Source organism: Ursus americanus, chromosome 29 (genome assembly GCF_024610735.1).
Source record: "Ursus americanus isolate L20-20 chromosome 29, mUrsAme1.1.p, whole genome shotgun sequence".
NCBI classification, from domain to species: Eukaryota; Metazoa; Chordata; class Mammalia; order Carnivora; family Ursidae; genus Ursus; species Ursus americanus.
The window spans coordinates 5,717,056-5,742,346 of record NC_142155.1 but is presented as its reverse complement, the minus strand read 5'-3'; the positions used below and the strand labels follow the sequence as shown (position 1 = coordinate 5,742,346).

General features: G+C 36.6%; 1 protein-coding gene and 1 long non-coding RNA gene across 6 annotated transcripts in view; one reads left to right on the top strand and one right to left on the bottom strand.

Annotated features, from left to right (window-relative positions):
• Positions 1–5,655, bottom strand: part of LOC123796523 (uncharacterized) — a 580,540-nt gene extending 574,885 nt beyond the window's left edge. For 4 of the 5 annotated variants that reach the window (XR_015722242.1, XR_015722241.1, XR_015722243.1 and 1 more), the window contains exon 1: positions 5,565–5,655. This is a non-coding gene — a long non-coding RNA (uncharacterized LOC123796523). The remainder of the gene's footprint in view (positions 1–5,564) is intronic. The other variant, XR_015722240.1, reaches the window with a different exon arrangement.
• A 49-nt stretch (positions 5,656–5,704) lies between these two features.
• IRAK1BP1 (interleukin 1 receptor associated kinase 1 binding protein 1) lies at positions 5,705–23,537 on the top strand. The gene is made up of 4 exons (XM_045804047.2): positions 5,705–6,019; positions 12,234–12,299; positions 20,683–20,813; positions 20,917–23,537. Exons 1-4 carry the CDS (start codon positions 5,705–5,707, stop codon positions 21,185–21,187), a joined length of 783 nt encoding a protein of 260 aa, XP_045660003.2. The 3' UTR covers positions 21,188–23,537.
• The last annotated feature ends 1,754 nt before the right edge of the window (positions 23,538–25,291 follow it).

The following is a 25,291-nucleotide window of genomic DNA, read 5'->3' as shown; positions in this document are numbered from 1 at the left end:
CGAACAGTTTAACACACACTTCTGAGTTAATTGATTTTTTTCCCTTAGCATTTGGAATATATTGGTCCATTCTCTTCTGACACTTTGGATTTTTAGATGTTTGGAACTGCCATCATAAGCTGGGTCCTGTTAGACACTCCAAATCATACAGGCAGAAATCTAACAAAAGGTGAAAATAGTACATCTGCTACGCCAACTATGAGCAGCGCCAGAAAGCGTAAGCATGCTTCATGAGGGGGTATTCCAGACCCCCATTCCACACACCAAGGTTGCGCTAGAATACACTGTCACCTCATACCAGTGGTTATGTTGCGGGTTCTTACAAGAATAGTTAAAGGAGGAGGAAAAAGCCTCAGCCCTTATGTTTAGATTTGTGGATAGGCAGGCTCAATTAGGCAAGTTCCAGTCAGAAACGGAAAACAACTGCATGACAGCATTACTCACTGTGTCCTTGAATGACAATGGAGAGCAACATTTTACCTAATGATCCACTTTGTGTGGAGCTCAGTAACTTACTAAAGGCTAAAAACTATACAAATCAACTTTGAATTCTTCTCCCTTATCCACTACTATCAGTAAATATTTTCAACTTTAAGATAACATCAAAATCTACTTCTGAAAAAAAAAAGTGGGGTAGATTTTATGTCAAGGATACAGGAATATTTTACAGAATTCCAGGGCAGGAATGAAACCAGACCTAAGGAAAATTCTAGAAACAGAGATTGGAATTGTATCTAAACTCTTCTCCACCTCCTCTATTTCTCTCTGAGTGTATGATTTCATCTCTTTCTCTCTCATTTTCTCTCCCTTTCTCTATACACTGTCATTTTCTGCTTCTCTACTAGAAATAGTATGTGGAAAATGGTCAATTTATATCTCTCAAGGTTTTATATGTATGTAAGACTGCATGTCATGCTTCTACATGTGGCAGTCCAATTTTCCCAGCACCATTTATTGAAGAGACTGTCTTTTTTCCATTGGATATTCTTTCCTGTTTTGTTGACGATTACTTGACCATAGAGTTGAGAGTCCATTTCTGGGTTCTCTATTCTGTTCCATTGATCCATGTTTCTGTTTTTGTGCCAGTATCATACTGTCTTGATGATTACAGCTTTGTAAGATAGCCTGAAGTCCGACACTGTAATGCCACCAGCTTTGGTTTTCTTTTTTAACATTCCTCTGGCTATTTGGGGTCTTTTCTGGTTCCACACAAATTTTAGGATTATTTGTTCCAGCTCCGTGAAAAATGTTGATGGTATTTTGATAGGGATTGAATTGAATGTGTTGATTGCTCTGGGTATCATAGACATTTTAACAATGTTTATTCTTCCAATTCATGAGCATGTAATGTTTTTCCATTTCTTTGTGTCTTCCTCAATTTCTTTCGTAAGTGTTCTGTAGTTTCTAGAGTACAGATCCTTAGGCTTATTCCTAGGTATTTTATGGTTTTTGGTGCAATTGTAAAAGGGATTGATTTCTTAATTTCTTTTTCTTCTGTCTCAGTTAGTGTATAGAAATGCCACTGATTTCTGTGCATTGATTTTATATATCCTCACACATTGCTGAATTCCTGTATGAGTTCTAGCAATTTTGGGGCGGATTCTTTTGGGTTTTCCACATAAAGTATCATGTCACCTGCAAAGAGTGAGAGTTTGACTTCTTCTTTGCCAATCTGAATGCCTTTTATTTCTTTTTGTTGTCTGACTGCAGAGGCTAGGAGTGGTGAGAGTGGGCATCCCTGTCATGTTCCTGACATGGCGACCTTAGGGGAAAAGCTCAGGTTTTCATCCTTGAGAATGATATTCACTGTGAGCTTTTTGTAGATGGCTTTTATAATATTGAGGTATGTTCCCTTTATCCCTACACTGTAGAGAGTTTTAATCAAGAAAGGATCCTGTATTTTGTCAAGTGCTTTTTCTGCATCGAGAGGATCTTATGGTTCTTGCCTTTCTTTTATTAATGTGATGTATCATGTTGATTTGCAAATGGTGAACCACCCTTGCAGCCCATTTTCTCACACCGTACACAAAGACAAACTCCAAATGGATGAAAGACCTATATGTGAGACAGGAACCCATCAAAATCCTAGAGGAGAACACAGGCAGCAACCTCTTTGACCTTGGCCGCAACAACTTTTTGCTAGACACACCTCCAAAGCCAAGGGAAACAAAGGCAAAAATGACTATCAGGACTTCATCAAGATAAGAAGCTTTTGCACAGCAGAGGAAACAGTCAGCAAAACCAAAAAACAACTGACAGAATGGGAGAAGATATTTGCAAATGACATATAGGTTAAGGGCTAGCATCCAAGATCTATAAAGAACTTACCAAACTCAACATCCAAAAAACAAACAATCTAGTCAAGAAATGGGCAGAAGACATGAAGAGACATTTCTCCAAAAACACTACATCTGAAACAAATGATGCACTATAAGTTGGCTAATTGAATTTAAATAAAAGAAAAAAGAACGCATATCATGGCCCACCATCTGAGAGACTTAATTTTTTAAATTTAGTGTAAATATAAATTCCAATGCTAAAAACCAAACCAAATAAACAAAGCCAAAAAACACCTCTAACTGGCTCAGCTTGAATAAGGTGCCTATTCCAGATCCAAACAAACTGTGGAGAGAGTCATCTTATTAAAAATGGTTGCTAGAAGCTTTGCCTTCACCCTGAGGGAGAACCAGGTCATTATAAGCTGAACAAATAAACTCCATTTTATTCACTTATTCTCCCAGTTATCCTGGCTGAAAACCTCACAGTCATCTTTGGCTTATCCTTCTCTCTTATTTACTGTATAGTTCTATCACCAAGAACAATTTCATTCTTCTTTCAGAATTACTCTTTTTTCTATTCCATCTTTATTCCCATTGCCTTTATTACTTGCCAAGATGATTGGTCCAAAAAAAGTTAGTTCACTATAGTTAAATTTGCATTTCTTTAACTACTGGTGAAAATAAACATTTTTCATTTTTCCCTCATGATACAGACTATAGTATTTCTGCTTTATTGGTTTGTGTTATATGAATTATGTGTCTCCCCCTTCTCATTCATATGTTGAAGTACTAATCCCCCCAGTGTGACTGTATTTAGAGAAGAGCCTTTAAAGAAGAAATTGAGGTTAAATTAGGTTACAAGCATGGAGCTCCAATCACTAGGACTGGTGCTCTTGCAAGAAGAGGAAGAAACCCCAGGGATGCCTGCCAACGTAAGAAGGCCATGGAAAGACACAGTGAGAAGGGTATCTGCAAATTAAAGAGAGAGGCCTCAGGAGACATTAAAACTGTGGACATCTTGATCCTGGACTTTTAGCCTTCAAAACTGTGAGAAAATAAATTTCTGTTAAGCCACCTACCTAGTCTGTGGTATGTTGTTACAACAGGCCTAGCTAACTAATTCAGTTTGCCTGTGTTCATTATCCATTTTTCTTTTATTTTCTTCCAGTAAGAGCTCTCTAAACATTATTAGCCTTTTATACAAAATAAGTGTTACAAATATTTCTCCCAACTTATTTTGCCCCCCCCACCTTTCTGTTTTGTTTTATATACCGAAATTTTTTAGTGTAGTAAAATTTTTCAAACCTTTCCTTATGGTTGCAAATTTGAAACTGTTCTTAGAAAGTTCTTCCATTTTTCTAGTCCACACAGAATTAGACAGATAAAGATGATAGATGAATGATAGATGATAAATAGATATGGGTGGATGGATAGATCATAGATAGATAAAAGAATGGATGGGTAGATAATAGATAATTGATAGGTAGATAAGATGGATGGATAATTGATATATAGATAATAGGTAAGTAGGTATAGATACATGATGGATGGATGGATGGATGGATGGATGGATGGATGATAGAAAGATGATAGATAGGGGCGCCTGGGTGGCACAGCGGTTAGGCGTCTGCCTTCGGCTCGGGGCGTGATCCCGGCGTTACGGGATTGAGCCCCACATCAGGCTCTTCCGCTATGAGCCTGCTTCTTCCTCTCCCACTCCCCCTGCTTGTGTTCCCTCTCTCGCTGGCTGTCTCTATCTCTGTCGAATAAATAAATAAAATCTTTAAAAAAAAAAAAAAAAAAAAGAAAGATGATAGATAGATAGATAGATAGATAGTAGGTAGATATTTAAAAAAAAGAAAGTTCTTCTGTTTTCCAGTATATCTATGTGCACCTTCATCTTCTTCCAATTCTTTTTAATCTCGTCTGAATTTTACTTTCAATGTATGATGTGAGATACAGATCAATCCTTTTTTCATATAGCGAATCAATGATCCTTGTACCATTTACTTATTTTCCCATTTATTTTAAATCTATTTTTATCATATCCTAAATACTTATATGCACTTAAAACCCTTGTTGCTTTGTACTAATGACATTCATTCATTCAATAATTCATTTTGGAGATTATAGTGCTCCACATTTATCATTAAGGAAAAAGGATTTTCCATCAAATTCAAGAAACATTATTTTGGGGGTCTCAAATTATAAAAAAACTTAGGGAGGAAAAGTTTTTAAATTAAAATAGTATCACATAATAGGTTTTAGGTAACAATAAACATCAAAATAGATGCAAAATTACTTTAACCCAGATATGAACCAAAGGAGAGAGTGAAGGGGGTACCATCTGATTTAGTTGAATTTTTTCTAATCAAAAATAAGAGAAAAATGATAGAGAAGAAACTTCATGACGATTGTCAGTTGGCTTTTCGAGTCTCCTTTCAAGTGATTGGTGGTTCTTTTTTTAATTAGTTGTTTTTAAAGGTTTTTTTTTTTTTCCTCATGGGATAGAAGAGGTACTATCTATGTAAAAATATCTTTTATATACTTAGTGTTAAGAAGAAATCCCCCCTTAATGGGGATCAATGGGTTGAAGTTTGTGTTCTCTCAAGAAAGGGATACAGATAAGATCTAAGTTGTACTGGACCAACAATGTTCATGTTCAATGTGCTTTGATACCTGTGGAGTCTCTCCTGTCCATATTAAAAGACAGAACCGTTCTAGAGATTTTAGAGAAAATTCAAGAGCCGAAAATTATGTTAGATCTATTATTACTATTGGCTATCCATTCTTTTTTCTTTGCTTCGCATACGGCAAGCACTTAAAACCATACTGCAAATGTGAAATATATTATCCATATGACTTTAGAGACAATGAAACTGAAACTCGAGAAATTATATAAACTCCCAAGAACAAACTGGCAAAAAGCCCTTCATGCCAACAGGAATCTCTCGCGTACCACGGCGCTGTGGAGCCTCAAAGAACTGTGATCCAAGAGGAACGGTAAAGTCAAACTAGACAAGGCTCGGGACAATCGCAGACCGGCCTCACAGAAACATAAAGCAATCCCACTTCGCCAGCCTGGCCTCTCCGGAGCGATCCCGGAGGTATGCCAGTCAGGGGGTCAGACGCGGGCGGTGGGCGTGGAAAGGCGGAGCTCTCTAAAAGGGAGGCCGCAGAGAAAACTCACTAAGACTTTGAAAACCGTAAGGTAAACACGCTAAAAACTATAACGACGTGCCCAGCCAACACCTTGTAAAGAAGGTACGGCAAAATCCTACTCACAGCTCGCGCCCTCAAGAAACTCTGGGACCTCAAGCCCATCCCGGAATCCTTTGCGCCGCGCACGAGGAAGCCCTGGAGCGCTTTGGCTGCTTCGGCCGCCGTAGGCTCTGCGTTGCTATGGAAACACAGTTACCATCACGATGTCGTTGCAACAGGCCTCTCAGTCGCGGGTGTTCGTGGAACTGGTTCCCTGGGCTGACCGGGGCCGGGAGAACAATGTGGTCTCGGGCGGTGAGTCGCAGCCCGGCCTCCGCCGCCCCCTCTCCTCAGCACAGACCCAAACTCCGACCCGCGAGGTGCACGTAAGCGGCACCGCGGAGGTGTCCGCGATCCCTGACAGGGCGCAGGTGGCGGTGTTAGTGAGCAGCACCAAGGAGGCGGCGGCTGAGGCCAAGAAGAGCGTTTGCCGCCGCCTGGACTACATCACGCAGAGCCTCCAGCAGCAGGGCCTGCAGGTGAGAGCTTTGTAGTGGAGGCCTCAGGCCGGACCGCAAAAACCGGAGGCAGAGGTTAGGGCCCCGAGGGCCCCTGGAGCCAAGCGGAGGTGGGGAGGGTCTTGAGTGTCTGGGGCACATTTGTCTCGTTGGTATTACAGAGCGCCAGAACCTGGCCGAGTGAAACTTCGGCCCACAAAGTAGTTATTGGCCTCAGTGGCTTATGAAGTACAAGAATGCAAATCGAGTAGTTTATTATTTGGCGATATTCGCCGCAGTAATTTTGTTTTTAACCTTGATATGATGAACTGTTAGACTTGACACCTTAGATGTAAATCATTCTTTGTTTTGATTCTGCACCATGCAATTAGCAAGTGAAAAGCCAGGCCTGCTCTCTCCCAACCACGTTAAGCTTCGCGTGGAGTGGTTCTTCAGTATTTTTCGCAAACAGTAACGTGGGGAGGAAAATCGCATCCATATAACGCAATTTTGCATTAATGCAAAACAAAACTTTGTTAATAAAAGCAAAAAAAAATTCTGCAATTATTTTAGTTTTAACTTTCAAAACAATTAAGGCAGTATATTGTAGATGACACATAAATGAAATACCCCTACTTACCAGAGAGGTCCATGAAGCAAACACTAAATAAATCTTACCTCAACTCTACTTCTAAGAAGAAAAAAATGAACCAGCTTTATTTAATCTGAACAACAGCTCTGTTAGGAAGATTTTAATACCCCATTTAGATTTAGAGAAGTTAAATAATACTCTAAACTTCAGCCAAGACAGCATTTGAACTCTTGTCTTCCTGAAACTAAAATCTACATTTGTTCCAACCAGAGTTGGCTCCAGATAATTAGAATACAGGAAAATTAGAAGTGACAGAATGGGTCAGCTATCTCAGTTCCCTCATTTTACACCGTAGGACTCAGAAGGCCAGAGTTGTGTTTTATCCAGGGTAACACCAAGTTCATAAAAGTGCTTCCTTGTCTATTGTTAGACATGACACAGGCCCAAAAAACAAATCTTTATTTTAAGGAAAAAATATATTTGTACTGCATTTACAAACGTAGAATTATTTAAAAAGTCATTTGGAAAAGATGTCTCAATGATTTTACAGTTTAAAAGAATTCGAATACTAATTATAAACAATGTGAATTAAATGGTTTAATATGGAAAAAATTCCTCAAAAACTGTTGCTGCTGCTGCAGTCCTGTTTGCATAATATAACTGATTCTTAAGTTATTTACATAAAATGTATACCAAGCCCACATCGCTTTAATTTCTAACATGGAAAGCAATAAATCACTACATCTAACTTAGTAATTGCATTAGGGTTCAGTGTTCAAGGCAAGACATAGAAGGTCAGTAATCTCCCAATTATCTCTGCTAATATAAGAAAGCAGTCATGTAGATAATTTGTTTTGTAGATAATGCAAAAAAATCATTTATATTACTTTTCAGGATGAATTATAATGAGTTTTCACAAAGTCTTTATTCATTTTAGACTTTGGAGTTTGGGGTTTATAAACATCACTCCCCTACTTAAAATCTCCTCATATTCCAGATTCCTTTGCTTAATAGATGGAGTCTAATTTTCTATCATCTTCTGTCATCTCTCTCCCCTCCTTGACTAGGTGACTCCCATTTTTTTCTTTAATAACCAGCCAAGCTCACCTCCTTGGCATTCCTTTTCTAACACTAGTCTTTGCCATACCACACTCCATTCCCCACTTGTAATAAAACTTACCATTCTATATTTTAATTGTTGCTTTACTGGTGTCTCCTTCATATTCTAAACCTCTCCAGAGCTCGGACCATTTTGTATCACTTGCTTTGCATTCATGGATTATGCTTTATATACATCATATGATATACACCCAAAAAATGGTTTTTGAATGACTAAAAGAAAAAAATGAAGCACTAAATAAACTATTCAACTATATTATAGATCGACCATATTATAGATTATTTTATGATCATGTATAGTTTCACATGTGAAGGCATACCCTCATTTTTAGTGTTTTCATGGAAAAATAAGTTCTAAGCAATATTTACTTATTCAACCATCAAACATTTTTTAAGCATTTCTATCACTGTTCATTTTAAAATAGCACTTAATATGATATGTAATTATTTTGCTTTCTGGTTTGTATGTTCCCTCCATAGGTTGTAAGCTCCAATATTTGCCTACTCATAATTGTATTCTTTTTTTCGATAAATGTGTAACAGATGCATGTTGCTGGGCACCAAAAATAGAGAATGAGTAAAACGTAGGCACTGTGCTGAAGGAGTCTTATGATAGGAAAAGACTAATATATATTAAGTATTGTGAAGAAAACGTACATGAGATGATACAGTAGAGTAAGAAAGGAAATAATGTTCATTTTACTTGAGGAATTCCAGAAAGATGTCATAATGGAAGTGACTCTTGTGTCAGATATTGAACAGTGACTGAAAGGAAGGCGTTCCAGTTCCACACTAGAATGCAGCAATGAGTGTGTTCAGAGCACTACATGCAGTTCATTATGGCTAGGACACAGGGCTATCTGGGGGAAAGGGAGGAGAATCGAGATAAGACCGAAGAAGAAAGCTGTGGACAGAATATGGAGGAAGGACTTGTTTGCTATATTGAGGAGTTGGGATATTATTGGTGATTAAAAAAAACAAAAAAACAAAAAACTGCTTAAGTAGTGCCAGACCTTACAAATGTTATCTCATTTGATACTCATTCCCACCACATGAGACTGGCATTTCAGTTGCTGTTTATAGATGAGAACACTCAGGATCAGGGTGATTATTGGCAGGTAGCTTCTACGTCCAAGGTCACACAGCTAGGAAGTAGCAGAGTTTAGACTCCAGTCAAAAATTTTGACCTCAAAGCTCTTGCTCTTAACCACTGTGGTATCTTGCTGCTTTCCTGTCTTGGCAGTGGGTGATTGAGTTTTAAGTAGGGGATGTAGCAGATGCTATTGATACCCCACACTTGTATCCCTTGGCACTTCACATTTGTGTACATACAGGCCCAACTTCCATCTGCTGACACTTGTGAATTACTTGCCAGTTTTTCCCCCATGCAGTTTTTCCTGGCTCCACCTACAAGTGGGCCAGCCAGGAGTGCCAGAGAATTAACAACCTCTCTCAAGCTCTCGAGCCTTCACCTCACAACTGAGGGCAGTGAGCGGAAAGAGACCTTACCCCTTGGGCAGGATAACTGAGGCATGTGTTCTGCCCAGGTTCCCAGAGTTTCTTTGTAGGAATAAGTTCCAGTTGCCCACAGTGGTGACTGCTTGACAATGCATACTTTAATGGCTTGCTTTTCCTTCCCTTTCACTTCCCATTCCCCTGTAGTGTTTCTTGAGGTCATCTTAAAAATTAACTGCTTGTACTCACATCCTTGTCTCAGGGTCCGTTTCTGGAATTCTTTATCTGTTCTAGATATTAACCCCTTATGGGATATATCATTTGCAGATTATCTTCTCCCATTCGTAGATTGCCTTTTTGTTTTGTTGATGGTTTCCTTCCCTGTGCTTTTGATTTTGGTGTAGAACCAATAGTTTAATTTGCTTTTGTTTCCCTTGCCAGAGGAGACATATCTAGAAAAATGTTTCTATGGCTAATGTCAAAGAAATTATTGCCTTTGTTTTCTTCTGGCAGTTTTATGGTTTCAGGTCTTATATTTAGGTCTTTAGTCCATTTTGAGTTTATTTTTATGTATGGTGTGAAAAAGTGGTCCGGTTTCATTCTTTTGCATATAGCTGTCCAGTTCCCCAGCACTGTTTGTTGAAGACACTGCCTTTTTCCCACTGTATATTCTTGCATCCTTTGTTGCAGATTAATTGTCATAGGCCATATAAGTGTGGGATTATTTCTGAGCTCTCTCTTCCATCCCATTGACTGTGTGTCTATTTTTGTGCCAGTATTTACTGTTTTGATTACTGCTGCTTTGTAGTATATCTTGATATCTGGGATTGTGATACCTGTAGCTTTGAACATTAAAATTAAGATTATCACTAATTCTGTCTTTCATGTACTGTAAAAATGTTCCCAATTTCATATTTGCCATGTAACTTTTTTACAGTATTGAACATTCAAAATGTTTAAGTTTTATTTAGTCAAATTCATTAATCTTTTCTGTATGTTTCTTGCCTTTGGTGTAACACTTATTGGGTCCTTCCAAAGCTTAAGGTTATAAAACCATTAACTAATATTTCCTGGAACCTTTAGGGACCCTTTATACTACATTAAATATTTGATGTGTTGGAATTTATTTTGGTGTAAGGACAAAGGTTTTATTGTCTCCTAAATGGGTAAGTTGCTGTGCTGAAATCATGTACTGAAGTCTTATCCGTTAACTGCTTGTGCAAGAACCTAACTCAAATTGTCTTTAAAAAGTATTAAAAAAAATATTTTTAATAAAAAAATTGAAAGTATTGCTTTACATAACCTTAAATGGGTAATATGCGCTTCAGGTCAAGGCTCTATTTTGATGCAGTTCTTCTGGCTTTCCTGCAGCTTCCTGCATGACACCAAAATGGCTGCAACATTCCCAAGCCTTACACCACATTCTGTACCATAACAAGAAAGACAATAGTTACTTCTTTCAACCACATAAAAACAAATATTCCTATAGCTCACTGTAAATGGACAACCTAAATTTGTCTTTGTGGCCAGAGAAATGGCATATACTAATTAGCTTAGATTTGGATTTCTGCCCATTTTTAACCTAATCTTGAAGCAAGTTAGGTGTGATAATCCTCAATGGTTTAGACCAGGATTTACCTTGAACCACATAGTTGCTACTTAGAGAAAGTAGGGGCAGAATGTATGACATGAGGATTCCATATTGTTTCTTGTGCCTACTGGTTTGAAGTGTTACAATCCAGACATTCTTGGATCAGTTTCAGAATATTAGTTCTTTTCATCCTGGTTATGTTCCTACATTAGTACCCCATTATTTAAATCATTATATCTTTGTAAAACATTTGTAGGGCAACTTCTCCCTTCATTACTTTTCTACTAAAAAAGATTTCCTGTCTGCAAGGGCCATGTTAAATGACACCATGGGGATACAATCAGAAAATCCAGACAGTATAAAATTCTGCAGTCCAAATAAAATGACTGTTCATATTTTGCATTGTTTATATATTAATTTCAGGAGAATTGCTGATTTTACAATATTGTGTCCTGGTCAAGCTTTTTCTTCTGTGAAGTTTTATGGTTTTATTCATGTTTATCCTTTTTAAGTTTACTCCTGCCATAGCATGGTTTTTTAAACCTATTGAGAATGTCACCTTGCTGCCTTCACACACTTAAGTAGTTATACTGACCATTTTGTGTCTTAAAATCTGCCCTTTATATTTGGTTATAAAATAGCTTCCCAGGACCTTAATTAGGAAAACATAATGGATTAGGCCGGTATATTTTAGTATTTTTTAGCTTGTACCCAATATGGCAGGATTTCCCAATCTCAGCACTATTTTTAACATCCTGAACTAGATAATTCTTTGTTATGGGGAGCTGTCCTGTGTATTGTAGAATATTTAGCTATATTCCTGGCCCCTATCCATCAGGTAACCAACTTGTCCTGATTTACCTGGGACTGTCCCAGTTTTGCAACTGATAGTCCCATGTCTCAGGAACTTCCTCAGTTCCTGGTAAACAGGAGCATTTATTCACACTGTCTACTTAGTACATCACAGTAGTGTAGTCCCCTAGCCCATTTTTAAAATTGAATATGTCTCCAGACATTAACATATTTCCCTGGGGATCAAAATTGCCTTCTGCTTAGGAACCATTACCCTATAGATAAGCAGAAAATCTCATATTTTGTGTGGGAGCCCACCAGCCAAACATTACCAGGAATATATCTACGGTGAAACAAATTTAGGTTTATTTAGCATGATCAGCAGACACTCCTGTAACTTTCAAAATGCTTTATGTACAAATAATTCCTCATATGTATACCACTCTAAGTTCATACTTTTGTACAAGCTAATGTAAAAATTACTACAAATGGAGTGACAATTATGATGAAATTTTCAGCAGATATTTGCAGACTTTGAATTTATTTTATGTAACTTTTAGGAAAGCCTTAAACATCAGGCAAACCAGTTCTTGCAGCTTACTCTGTCATTCTGATTTAAAAAGTTCAGGTTTCTACCTGATGTTTTAGAGTCACTGCATTTAGTAGCCAAACCTTTAGTAATCATACTCTTGTACTTTCTGCTTCAGGCAGAAAATGTAACGCTGACAAAGGATTTTAGAAGAGTGGAAAATGCTTATCACATGGAAGCAGAGGTATGTACTTATAACAAATAATTGGAAACAGCATGACTTTGTGGGGACAATTTGCATTTATTTTTATTCTTGAAATGTACAGGAGAAATGCTTCTCATGGTATTGATAAAAGATTATTTTTCTCAAAATCATCTTTGGTGTTAATATCTGTGAGGTTTTTTGCTTACTGATATTTTTTTAGTAATCTCTACACCCACGTGGGGCTTGAACTCACGATCTCAAGATCAAGAGTATCATGTTCTTCCCACTGAGCCAGCCAGGTGCCCCGTGTGAGCTTTTAAAATAAATTTTAATGAGATTTATTTGAGAGAAATTGTTTTGAAAGAGAATAAAAATAGCAAGGAGGAAGTGGCAGTTAATTGCCACCTAATAAAATTTTAGTGAAGTTATTATTTTGTGAGCAGGAAACACTATAGGAGAGAAATTTCTTCTCACATAAAAAGGAGATTAATAAAGTCCTAACGTAAGGATTGAAACAATTTTCAACATTCTTTTCTTTTATAATGCAATTTTACTGTGTTGTGGTAAGTTAAATTTTATTTAAAAATAAAAACCACTTGTGGGCACCCGTGTGGCTCAGTTGGTTAAGCATCTGACTCTTGATTTTGGCTCAGGTCTTGAACTCAGAGTCATGAGATGAGCCCCGTGGTGGGTGGTGGGCTCCGTGTTCACTAGGGAGTCCGAGATCCTCTCTCTCCTTCTGCCCCTCTCCCCACATGTGCATGCACACTCTCTCTCTCCATAAAAAATAAATAAGTCTTTAAAAATAAAAACCACTTGGAGCACCTGGCTGGCTTAGTCAGTAGAGCTTTCAACTCTTGATCTTGGGGTTGTGAGTTCAGGCCCCACGTTGGGTGTAGAGATTACTTAAACATAAAATCTTTAAGGGGCGCCTAGGTGGCTCAGTCGGTTAAGGGTCTGATTTCAGCTCAGGTCATGATCTCAGGGTCCTGGGATGGAGCCCCAAGCCCCATGTTGGGCTCCCTGCTTACCAGGGAGTCTGCTTGTCCCTCCCCACCTCTCCCCCAGCTTGTGCTCTGTCTCTCTCTCTCAAATAAATAAATAAAATTTTTAAAAATAAAATAAAATCTTTAAATAATTTTAAAAATAAAAAAGGAAAAAGCACTCAACCTTTGCCCAAATTAAAAAGAACAAAATATTTTTTGTACACTCAATGATAACATTTAGTTCCTACAACTGCCTATACTTTTTACTTATCTTTAAAGATTTTATGATCAGGATTTTATAAAATCAGAGTATGTTATAATTGTGGTTAGGTTATAGGACTGCTGTTTGTTTCAGCTTCCAGACATCTTGGGATACGTGCTGGGTCCATACTGCCTTCTTGTCACAGGAAGCAAACAAGAATGGAGTTAGAGTGGACTCTTATTTATCTAGTCAGATAATCTTTATTTTTAGAGGTGGGAAATATCTCAAGGAATCATCTGTCCTACCTTCAGGCAGATAATAGATTATTTTTCTAATTTTAAAGATGTGACTTTAATCTCAGATAACTTGTCCTCAAACTTCTCAAAGACTATTACAAGAATTAGAATGGAAATTAGAATCCTGGCTTCTTACCTCTTTGAGATGGTAATTTCTACAAACGTTGCTCCAGTACTTAATTTAATAGTTTTGTGATTTCTCCACTTAAAATTATCAATTAATTGAACTATCTCAAGGAATTTTAAAATTGCTTATGATGATTTTAGGGATCCACATGGCAAAATTTATAGTAGTTAGGACTGAAAAGTATCTTTCAAAACAGGATGAATGGGGCCTTGGGATGGACAAAATGGGTGAAGGGGAATGGGAGATACAAGCTTCCAGTTATGGAATGAGTAAGTCACAGAAATGAAAGATACAACATAGGGAATACAGTCAATAATATTGTAGTAGTGTTGTACAGTGACAGATGGTAGCCACACTTCACAGCACAAAGTATAGACTTGTTGGGGCACTTGCCTGGCTTGGTTGGTGGAGCATGTGACTCTCCATCTTGGGGTTGTTAATTTCGAGCCCATGTTGGGTGTAGAGATTACTTAAAATCTTTAAAAAAAAAAAAAAAGGTATAGATTTGTTGAATCACTGTATTGTACACCTGAAACTAATGTAACATTGTGTGCCAACCGTACTTCAATTTTTTAAAAAGGGAGTTATAAAAAAAAAGAGTTATGAAACTTCTCAGATGTGAAAAGTTTTAATATAATTTTTAATGATTTTTATGATATACACTGTGATATCACTCTCTCATATCAATTGTTTTCTTAAAGTAGGTTTTTCAGTTTGGGACTCTTTGGTTGATATTCACAATAGAGATTGGATGTCCAAAAACAACAACAACAACAACAACAACAACAACAACAACAACAGGATGAACAGACTAGTAAGATTCCATATTATGGAGATCAAAAGCCAGGATTTATTCTGGAACTCCTCCAGTAGTTATTATCCGTCAGGACTTCAGGCTATAGTGAACGTACATTGGCTCAGATTATCTTAAGTTAATGGGGTTTATTGTGAGGGTAACACCAGGAAGCAAGGAGGAAAAAGAATGGTCCCAGCAAATACACAGAGGGGCTTCGTGGAAAACTGGCGTATTTTTCAGACTGAGTTGTTTTAGGGATTCACTGTGCAGTTACAGAAAATGCATTAGAGCTCCTTGTTTTGCTATAAGAACATGACTAAATGAGGATTTGGCTAAACACTCTTCTTTCTGCTGTACTTCTTAATGTCTTGTACTCAGTTTCTTCAGAGAACCTGATGATATTTCGTGTAGGGTTCCCTGGTAGCCAGAATTCTTATGTCCTGCAATCCAATACATGATTGCTCTTCGGTCAGCATCAGCAGTCAGTGGAGACCAGGGGTCCCAAGGTACAAAATAATGTCTAACATGTACCAATATTCTCATGGACAGTTAAATGTATAAAGATCAGATGGTAGAACATTACATAATAACGAAAATTTTCATCCTGAAAGGCACTTTAGAGATTCTTTATCTAAACTCCCACCTACCCTGCTGCTTCTTTATTTTAAAGGTAATAGTGAAAGTTAGAAATTATTTAAGTGCATGAATATAAAAAGCTTATTCCATTTTCAGACAGCTAATCAATACAAAATTTTGTAACATTCAGCCAGAATTGACTTACTAGTATTCATCCATTAGGTACTTCTCTAAGAACAAAAGGCTAATACGTTTTCCTTCAGGTAGATACTTGAAGTTCAGTATCACACTGATGCTACTTTTTTCTTCTCCAGGGGTAAGAATCCCCAGTTTCTTTAGTCATTTCTTATAGTAAGACAAACTATTGAGCTAACCAATTTCCATCTAAAGCACCTAAGCTATAGTGTCCTAATTGTGATTTAGCCAGTCCATAGTAGAGAAAGATGGTTATCTCCTTTATCCTGGAATGTTCAAGACTGAACTTCTAACACTCACATCACCTTGTTACCTTCTTTTGAGCTCACAGTCATAATTAGTAATCAAAATTAATTGAACTGTCTTTCTCACATGCTGCTTTAAATCGTACTTCTCCTGTTTTATACTTTGTTATTGCTAATTCAAAATGAAGTATGAGTTTAAATTTACCTCTGTAAAATTTTATCCACTAGATTTGACCTGTATTTCCAGCCTGTTAGGATCTTTTTGGATCTTGATTTTATCAAGCAGGGTTTATAGTCCATCCTGCCAGCTTTCTTTCACCTGCTGATCTGATCATCTGGGTACCCATCTGTGTAATTAATAAAAATATTAAGTAGCATTAATCACTATGACACTAAACAACAATGTTGCCATGAAGAGTATATGTCAGTATATCCTAAGTCTTGTCTAAATAAGTAAAATATAGGGGCGCCTGGGTGGCACAGCGGTTGAGCGTCTGCCTTCGGCTCAGGGCGTGATCCCGGCGTTCCGGGATCGAGCCCCACATCAGGCTCCTCTGCTATGAGCCTGCTTCTTCCTCTCCCACTCCCCCTACTTGTGTTCCTTCTCTCGCTGGCTGTCTCTATCTCTGTCGAATAAATAAATAAAATCTTTAAAAAAAAAAAAAATAAATAAATAAATAAATAAGTAAAATATAAATCCTTTATAGCTATAGTATTTCTCTGGTAACTTGCAGCTAGGAAGTCAAATTTAGTACATCATGACTTATTCTTAATATCCTCAAGTCTACATGCTCAATAGATTGGCCTTTGGAAAGAAATAATTTGGCAGTGGTTCAGAAGATAGAGTTTAGAAGAAAAACATAGAGTTGGTGAACTTCAGTCTCAGGAATAAAAGCGAAGTTAAAAGTCAGATGAGTTTTCTACTTAATATCTCATCAAGAACCTTAGTACTTAGAAAACCTTATAAAATTTTAATCTTAAATTTCTGTGTCCTTATTTTGTTATTCCCAGATGCCTTCTTGGAGGACCATTAAAATGAGAAAGACTTGTATTCTTTTCTTCAGAGACAGGACCAAGAAAGCGGTAGGGGGGGGATTTAAAGAGGGAAAACAAGAACAGGTTATGGCAATACGAAAAAGAAAAAATACACAAAGTACTTGAGGCCTGTGGCAACGGAACAAAGTGAATCAAAAGGCCCTATCTTCTTTCCTTCTCATAGAAACCTTTTGTTCTTTCTAATTTCTTACAAACTAATTTTTAAAATAATCTGTTCTAGAATCTTGCTTAGGATTGAAAGGTGTCTAGCCTACTTACATGTAGTTTGTTCAGTATTATCCACTTGCCTTTTTTGGAAATTAGAACTGTAAGTATTTTTAAAGAGGCTTTTGGCCTATTTCTTTATGGTAATTGAGATTAGCAATAATTCAGAAGTCTCATTTGCAGAGATTTTTAATAAACTGAGATTTAATTTATCCAGTAGGAGACAAATTCATTAAAAGCACTTAAAATCTCACCTCTTTGGGGGGTATCTGGCTGGCTCAGTCAGCAGAGCAAGAGTCAAGAGACTTTTGATCTTGGGGTCATGAAGTCGAGCTCCATGTTAGGGGTAGAGTTTACTTAAAAAAAAAAAAAAGAAAAAACATACCTATTTTGGAGTTGTTTCTTTTTTAGTACTAAAATTTCTAAACTAATGATTCTTCTTGACCAGAGAGATAGGAAGCATTTATGTATCAGTCTGTTTTGTAATTTAATATAGCTAGTACAAGGTTGTGTGTAAAATATATATATATGTATGTATACATTTGTAATCACATTATTTTACCGTGATGAAATATAATGAGGATTCTGAATATGATATATGAATTTATCTTAAATTTTTTTATTTTCAATGTATGAGAGAGATTGAAAGTTTTTTATCCTGAATACCTCTTTTTAAATATTGTGATGCAACATCTCTATTCTTCAGTAAAGTGATTCTGCCTCATTAACTTGGATTTCTACCTAGCTATGTATTGATTGTATACCACATTGCTGAATTTAAAAGCCGTTCAGGGCATTGGAAGGCTTAAAACAGTTCTTAAACTGTTAGAAAAAGCAGAATACAGGTTTTTTCTGCCCAATTTACTTCTTGTTAATCATTTAACCCACCCATTCCTAAACTATAGTTCGTCCATGGTTTGGGACAAAGACAAAGAGCTGAAAGTCTGTTTACCAATGTAGACGTACTTCTAAAAGCTCATCTGCTAACTTTTTAAGTCATGGTGGTGATAAGAGGGATGAAGGGCAGAGAAAATCTTGTTTGAGCAGCTCTGGAGCTGATCTCAACAGACAGCTTTATAGAGCAAGTACGTACCACATGTTAAACCTGATTCTGTGGGACTAGATTTGCCTCAGATAATTAGGGGTGGAGGGGAATTTGAAGAAGAAAGAACTAGTATCTTTTCTGCAAATTGCTTAGGAATTTTCATTGTCCTTCCTGCCATATACTTTTTTTTTTTTAATAGCAAAGAATACCAAGGATGCATACAAAAGATTCAGCATGTCTCATAGCAAAGCGAGTATATTTATGAACATTTTTGTTTTAAGCTACCAGAGTAGAAATTGGTATACTTTTTTAAAATAAAATTTATTTCGGGGCTCCTATGTGGCACAGTCAGTTAAGCATTCGACTCATGGTTTCCGCTCAGGTCATTATCTCAGGTTTTTGAGATCAAGCCCTGCGTCAGGCTCCGAGCTCATCAAGGAGTCTGCTAAAGTTTCTGTCTCCCTCTCCTGCCCCTCCCCACGCTTATTCACCCTCTCTCTCTCTCTCTCTAAAATAAATAAATAAATAAATAAATAAATAAATAAATCTTTAAAAAATAAAATTTAATTCAAGGGCACTTATATAGCAAAAAATTGCTTTTGTTGACATTTGGAACCTGATATGCTCAATCACTTTAATCTGCATGCAGAGAAACCCTTTTAACTCTCAAATTTAGTTACCTTCCAACTTCCACAGAGGCACTGTAAACCTTGCCATATTTCATCGCATGTAATGAAATGTATGTACAGTGCCTCTGTGACACTGTTATAGATTAAATATAGCAACAAAAGACAGGATCATTTCCATAGACTATGCAAATGCAGGAAAGTATGATATTATCTTTTCTTTTTTTTTTAAGAGAGATTGAGGACACAGGCAGTGGGGAAGGGCAGAGGGAGAGAGAGAATCTTAATCTCACGACCCTAATATCATGACCTGAGCTGAAATTGAGTTGCATGCTTAACCAACTGAGCCACCCAGGCATCCCTGTATTTTTCATTCATTTTTAAAGATTATTCAAGAGCGAGAAAGAGAGAGCACAAGTGGGGGAAGGGGCAGAAGGAGAGAATCTTCAAGCAGACTCCCTGCTGAGCACAGAGCCTGACAAGGGGCTCAATCTCACAACCCTGAGATCATGACCTGAGCCAAAAAGAGTCAGATGCTCAACCGACTGAGCCACCCAGGTGCCCCCTGTATTTATTATTAAAGGCAGCTACAGGCATTTTGGAGCTTTGATTTTCAACCAGGAAGGAAATGCAATTTTTCAACTATCCAGAGATTAAAAACTAGCAACCTGGGTAAGGCTGGAGAAGTTGATTTTTGACTAACGGATTGATATTTTGACTAATACCATACAGTATTTTAAATAAAAGGGGGGAGACAAAAAAACACCATAAGACTTCTCTTCAAAAGACAGAAAAGACTTCTGCTCTGGCTAAGGCAGAATAACATGGACCGGATTTACCTTCCCACCTGAAACCAAAAAATGGACAAAGCATATGAAACAGTGGTTTTCAAAAGAGTGGACATAAGGAAGTGAAACACAGTGATCCCCTGAGAAAAAAGAAACAAAAAGTCCTACCATGTTGGGGTGCTTGGGTGGCTCAGTCGGTTAAGCATCTGCCTTTAGCTCAGGTCATGATCTGGGATTGAGCCCTGTGCAGCATGCAGCATTGGGCTCCCTGCTCAATGGGGTGCCTGTTTCTCCCTCCTCCTCTGCCCCGCCCCCAAGTCATTCTCTCTCTCTCAAATAAATAAAATCTTTACCAAAAAAAAAAAAAAAAGTCCTACCGTGTCCTAGATCACTGTCTTAAGAGTGCGTAGGCAGCTTCACACGGAAGGGAAACCATGCAGAGCCTGGCAAACTACTTGTATTGAGGAAATGGAATTGAGAGCCCAAACAAGACAGCTAGAGTTTGTAGGAGAGTAGAGGGCTACACAAAGAGACGTCTTCAGAGAACTACAGAGGGGACACCCCCCTTCACCCTCTCAAGTACTCAGCAGAATACTCATCAGCACATGCATGTGCAGAAGTGACCTGAGGCTAGAAAAAGAATCACCCCCAAAATTAGAGGGGACAGTGTTTGGGGTTCATACAGGGCTGGGGTACAGCACTAGCGAGACTAGAAAATCTTGATTCATAGGGCATGTGGTAGAGTATACAGAAGCATCCTACTTCATTAGGGGGTAATAATTAGCGCCAGATCGAACATTACTCTAATCCCACCTAACAAATCTTAAAAGTAAACCTAAATAGATCAGTTTCCAGGTTAGTTAGCTGAGTTCTAGAAAAATAAAGAATATTTATAGAAATACAAGGATATCCAATACCTCCCGTTAAGTTAATTTACAAAGATTACTTGGCATGCAAAATAGCATGGAAATAAAGCTTACAATAAGGGAAAAAATCAAACCCACCAGAACCAATATAGATGTTAGAATTAACAGACAAAAAGATCATTAGTCATTATAACTGTATTTCATGTTCAAAAATTAAGTAGAGACACTACTTTAAAAAAGTTTAATAAAATGTAATAAAATGATTTAGTTGTAAGGATCAAGTAGGCTTATCTGTCACATATTATAAAATGACCTCATTGTTACCTGGCTTTACTTTTTTTACTCACATTTAGAGACTATTTTGAAAGAATGCATCAGCCATGAAAATAATTTCATGTGTCATTTCATTTACAGGTCTGCATTACATTTACTGAATTTGGAAAAATGCAAAATATTTGCAACTTTCTTATTGAAAAGTTAGATAGCTCTGTTGTCATCAGCCAACCCCAGTTCTATCATACTCCAGGTTCTGTTGAGAATCTTCGGTAAGTTAAGTACATCTTTAACTAAATTACCAATTAATTAAAACTATTCAGTGTTAGAGTTTGTTGAATGTCATATTAATAATCTCTGCATTTAATTCCTAAGACGAAAAGCCTGTCTTGTTGCTGTTGAGAACGCATGGCGCAAAGCTCAAGAAGTCTGTAACCTTGTTGGCCAAACTCTAGGAAAACCTTTATTAATCAAAGAAGAAGAAACAAAAGAATGGGAAGGCCAGATAGATGATCTCCAGTCATCAAGACTCTCCAGTTCACTAACTGTACAACAGAAAATCAAAAGTGCAACAATACATGCTGCTTCAAAAGTATTTATAACTTTTGAAGTTAAGGGGAAAGAGAAGAAAAGAAAAAACCTCTGAAATTCCAACTAAAATATATTGTGTTTGTATCATTTTATTTTTATACTTTTTATGTTTGCTTTTGTCCTGAAAATATATATTGTATATTATATTATTTCTCCCCGAAATCTGTCAGTCTTTGAATACAGTCCTACAGATACCTAAATTTACGTTCTATTTTTAAAAATTTACTGTGGGAAATACTCTGAAAATAAATGTGTTACACGTGCACAATTATATACTGACAGTGTAAGTGATGTGTAAGAAATTTTTATATTTCTACTACAGGAATAAATATTGGCAGTCTTATTAGCATGATTCTTAGCATTAATAGAAAGAATGACGAGGAATACATAACTTTTGATAAAAGGGTAGTGAGGTATACTAGGAAAATATTTTGATGCCACAAATAAAATATATGGACCAGATCCTCTTCACCAAGCTCCTTTGATTATACCAGCACTCTCCAATACAAATAAATGCAAGCCATATATGTCATTTAAAATTACCTAGGAGACAAATTTAAAAAAAAAGTAAAATAGAAAATAAAAAAGCAGTTGAAACTAAGTTTAATAATATTTTATTTAATGTGTCCCACATAATATCATTTCAGCATGTAATCAATATTTTAAAAATAATTAATGGATATTTATATTTTTTATACTAAGTTTTCAAAATCTGTACATTTTGTATCATAACAAATCCTAATTCAGATGCTAAATTTTCATCAGAAATACTTAATCTGTATTTATTCTCTACAATGTAGTTGAAAAACTAGACTCATATATGCAAGTTGTTCCAAACATGCTTAAAAGAGCTAATAACTCTGCATCAAGTAGCAATTTCAGGTAGCAGTTTTCAAATTAAAAGTTTTAAAAATTTAAAATTCAGTTCCTTGATTGTACTGGCCACATTTTAAGTACTTGAAAGTAGTTAATGGCTACTATGCTGGACAGTCCAGGGGTTTACACTGAGATAATACTGATCCTTAAGGCTATTTGAGATGTAGCAGCAAGTACATGGCATTGCTGGTGCCCCGTACATTATCTGCGGGTGATCATAAACCAAAGCTGTTACATAGGATAGGCTTCCCGTTCCCCACCACAGAGCGATGGGTCCTAGGGTTTTTCCTCTGACCTAGCTCCATGCTCCTAAACCAGTATTTCTTTCCTACAGCACACTCCAGTATGTAGTTTACATCCCCACCCACTTTTTAAAGTGGCACTGGAACAGTTTTATCCATCTCCTCTGTAGTGTGTCCTTGGCAGGAGGGAATATGAAAGCTAAGAAGTAAAGTTTTAGGATCCGACACCCTGTGTTCAAATCCGGACTTTACTACTAAAATGTAAGCTCCTTTAGAATGAAGATCGTATCTTGTTCACAGCTGCATGCTAAGACCCCGCTTAGTGTCAGGGACAACAAAGAGTAGGTTCTCAAATATCTGCTGAGCAAATTTACCAGATGTGTAAACTTAGCAAGCAAGGCACCTTGATCTCTTTAAGCTTCTCTTTCCTCACCAATAAAATGAGGCTAAATACCTCCCTTGCAGTGTTACTACAAGGATTAAAGTTGATAAATACAAGACCCCAAGAATAATGCCTACCACACCATAGCTGGCAGTCAATAAATAGCAGCCATGATAGCAACTACGTTCTTTGATTACTGTCAACCCAACTAAACTAAAAGTTGGCTCTTCCAAGTCTTCCATTAAGATGGATTTTTAAATAGTTATATTAAAAATATTATCACAAAACCAGTTTAGGATATTTTTTTATTTCCAAAAAAAGAGCTAAATATATTGTAGCTTTTATTTATCCAGTTGGATAGAAAAGTATATCGGGGCTGAACATCAAGAAAAAAATTACTTAATAAAAATTTAATTATGTGGGTAGATTTTTCTTAGCTGTAACTTCATTATATTTTGGTTTCATATTTGGTAAAGAAAGTTTTCAGCTTAGCATGAAATACCTAAAAACAAATTTTAAGTTACCAAACACTTCTTAGAATTTACAGGAATATTTAAAGATGGTGTTTTAAAAAAAAAAAATCTGTAAATTGGGCAGTCCTGCAATTCTGTAGAGTTGCTAAGAGAAAAGAAATCAAAGATTGGACTGGTTTCTGTATGACATCTCATGTGCTCAGACTAAGGGTATCACATTTAGTTGTCATTGGTGGCAGTTTAATTTCTGACACATGGCATATACTGGAGTCTCAAAATGACTCAGGGGACCTGTGCCAAAAGCCTGCTAGAATAAGCCACTAACCCTGACGAGATTTCTTTCTTCTGAACCCCCTTTTAAAAAAATCTTTCGAGAAAGCAGCAAATTATAATTGCTGTTTTCTGAAAGAAAAAAAAAAATTCCCATTTGAATATCTGAAACAGACCAACTACACTCCAAGCACCATTGTAAAAGGAAATACTATTAAATAAATTTTCTTAATATTACTGATAAAATTTAGGATTCTATTCAGTTACATGGTAAAGATTACATTTTTTTATAGTAGCAATATACCTTATTTTTAAGTATCCGTGTTCTTACTGGACAGTTAATTTTAGTTCAACGTAAATAAACAAGACCTGGAAAAATAGTTTGTAACTTAAGACGCTGTACTTCATATCCCATAATTATTGTTATGTCCTCCTCAGGAATGTAGGTCGAGGATATCCTAATTCCGTCTGACTTGTTGATGAGAACTTGATAGCGAGGAATTTTCTCACTGACCTAAAAATATAAAAACATGAACTATGAGGTCAAATATGGGAGTTAATATATTATTATCTACATTACAAAATTATATGGGAGGCAAATGCTTTACTACTCCTTCCCCAAAAAACCCACTATATAGTTTAACTAAAATAACATTTATTATTTTCTATGCATATTTTATTTACAGCCAGACAGCTTCTACTCATCATCTAATGTGGCCTAAATTATTTTAACATGTTCAGTTTTGTTTAAAAGCCTAGAATTCACAGTGACTAATCCAAGTCAAACACTGTTCTCAGGATAAGGTAATAGATATTTTTCAAGAGGAATGACTTGTGCTGTTTTATTAAAAGAATAATATTCTTTTATAACCTGTTTATCAGGAGGCTATTTCTGTTTCTGCAACTCTTCTGGAGCTCTGGCTTCAATATCCCAACCAACAATTACTCCCAGTTATCCACCTTTCTTGTGGACGATCACCAATCCCACCTCCAAACAGTTTCCACCCTTAGTTTCCACACTCAAGGATGAAAAGCCCAGGTGGCAGGAGAAAGTGCTAAGCTAAATGATCCTATAACAAGTTAGTGATCCCTAAATTAAAAAAAAAAAAAATCCTCCAAATACCATGTTACTTCCATCTGATGGCGGTGGGGTATGTGTGTGTCTATTTCTTAAAATATAAAGATTCTATCACTTAGCCTCTGCTTCCCTTCTGCAAACAATTTTGGGCAAAGAGTTAAAAACAGATTAATAGTTCCAGTAGTTCATATATACATCAGCTTTAAACTGATCACATTAATTACATAATAATAATGTTTCCTCTGTCTCTATACGAGACTATGAACTTCTTAAGAGCAAACTTCTTAAGTTTGTGGCTATGCAACAAATATTTTGTTGTCTAAACTAGTCTCTTAAATTATTTTGGAACCTATATTGATTTTAAGCTTTCAGATCAGCTCTAAGTAGGTATGTCTGCCCTTGACCACTGAGCACAATTGAGTCATTATCACTTGTGCCACACGTTCCTCACCAATAGAACATAACACACTGCTCAGGGAAAGTTGCTTTTGAAATTCCGACTGCAACCGCTATAAAACTGCGTCTAACAAATTCAGTTAACTTAGAACTTTTAATAAACAGATGCTTAAATTGAATTTGTTTCCAGTAGCATCGATTTTATTTTCAAAGCTATTTTAGAAAATCATATTTGTACCTGATAGCAATAATGCATTTGTAACTCATACAAAAGGTTTTTATGCTTTTACCTTTTATTGAATCAGTAATATTTATTGTAATTCCATTTAAAAAGAATTAGCACAATCCAAATATATCAACTCTAGCCCAAGTAAGCAAATAATATCAAAAGAAAATTTTTCTTAGTTTATGCTAAATGAATCATGGAAAGTCTAAGATATTA

What these genes read in the sequence shown, in the direction of transcription:
- IRAK1BP1 (XM_045804047.2), top strand. Translation starts at nt 5,705, where the DNA reads ATGTCGTTGCAACAGGCCTCTCAGTCGCGGGTGTTCGTGGAACTGGTT. An exon ending in CTTATCACATGGAAGCAGAG is followed by an intron (nt 12,300 to 20,682) that starts GTATGTACTTAT and finishes TTTCATTTACAG; the next exon opens with GTCTGCATTACATTTACTGA. An exon ending in GGTTCTGTTGAGAATCTTCG is followed by an intron (nt 20,814 to 20,916) that starts GTAAGTTAAGTA and finishes TTAATTCCTAAG; the next exon opens with ACGAAAAGCCTGTCTTGTTG.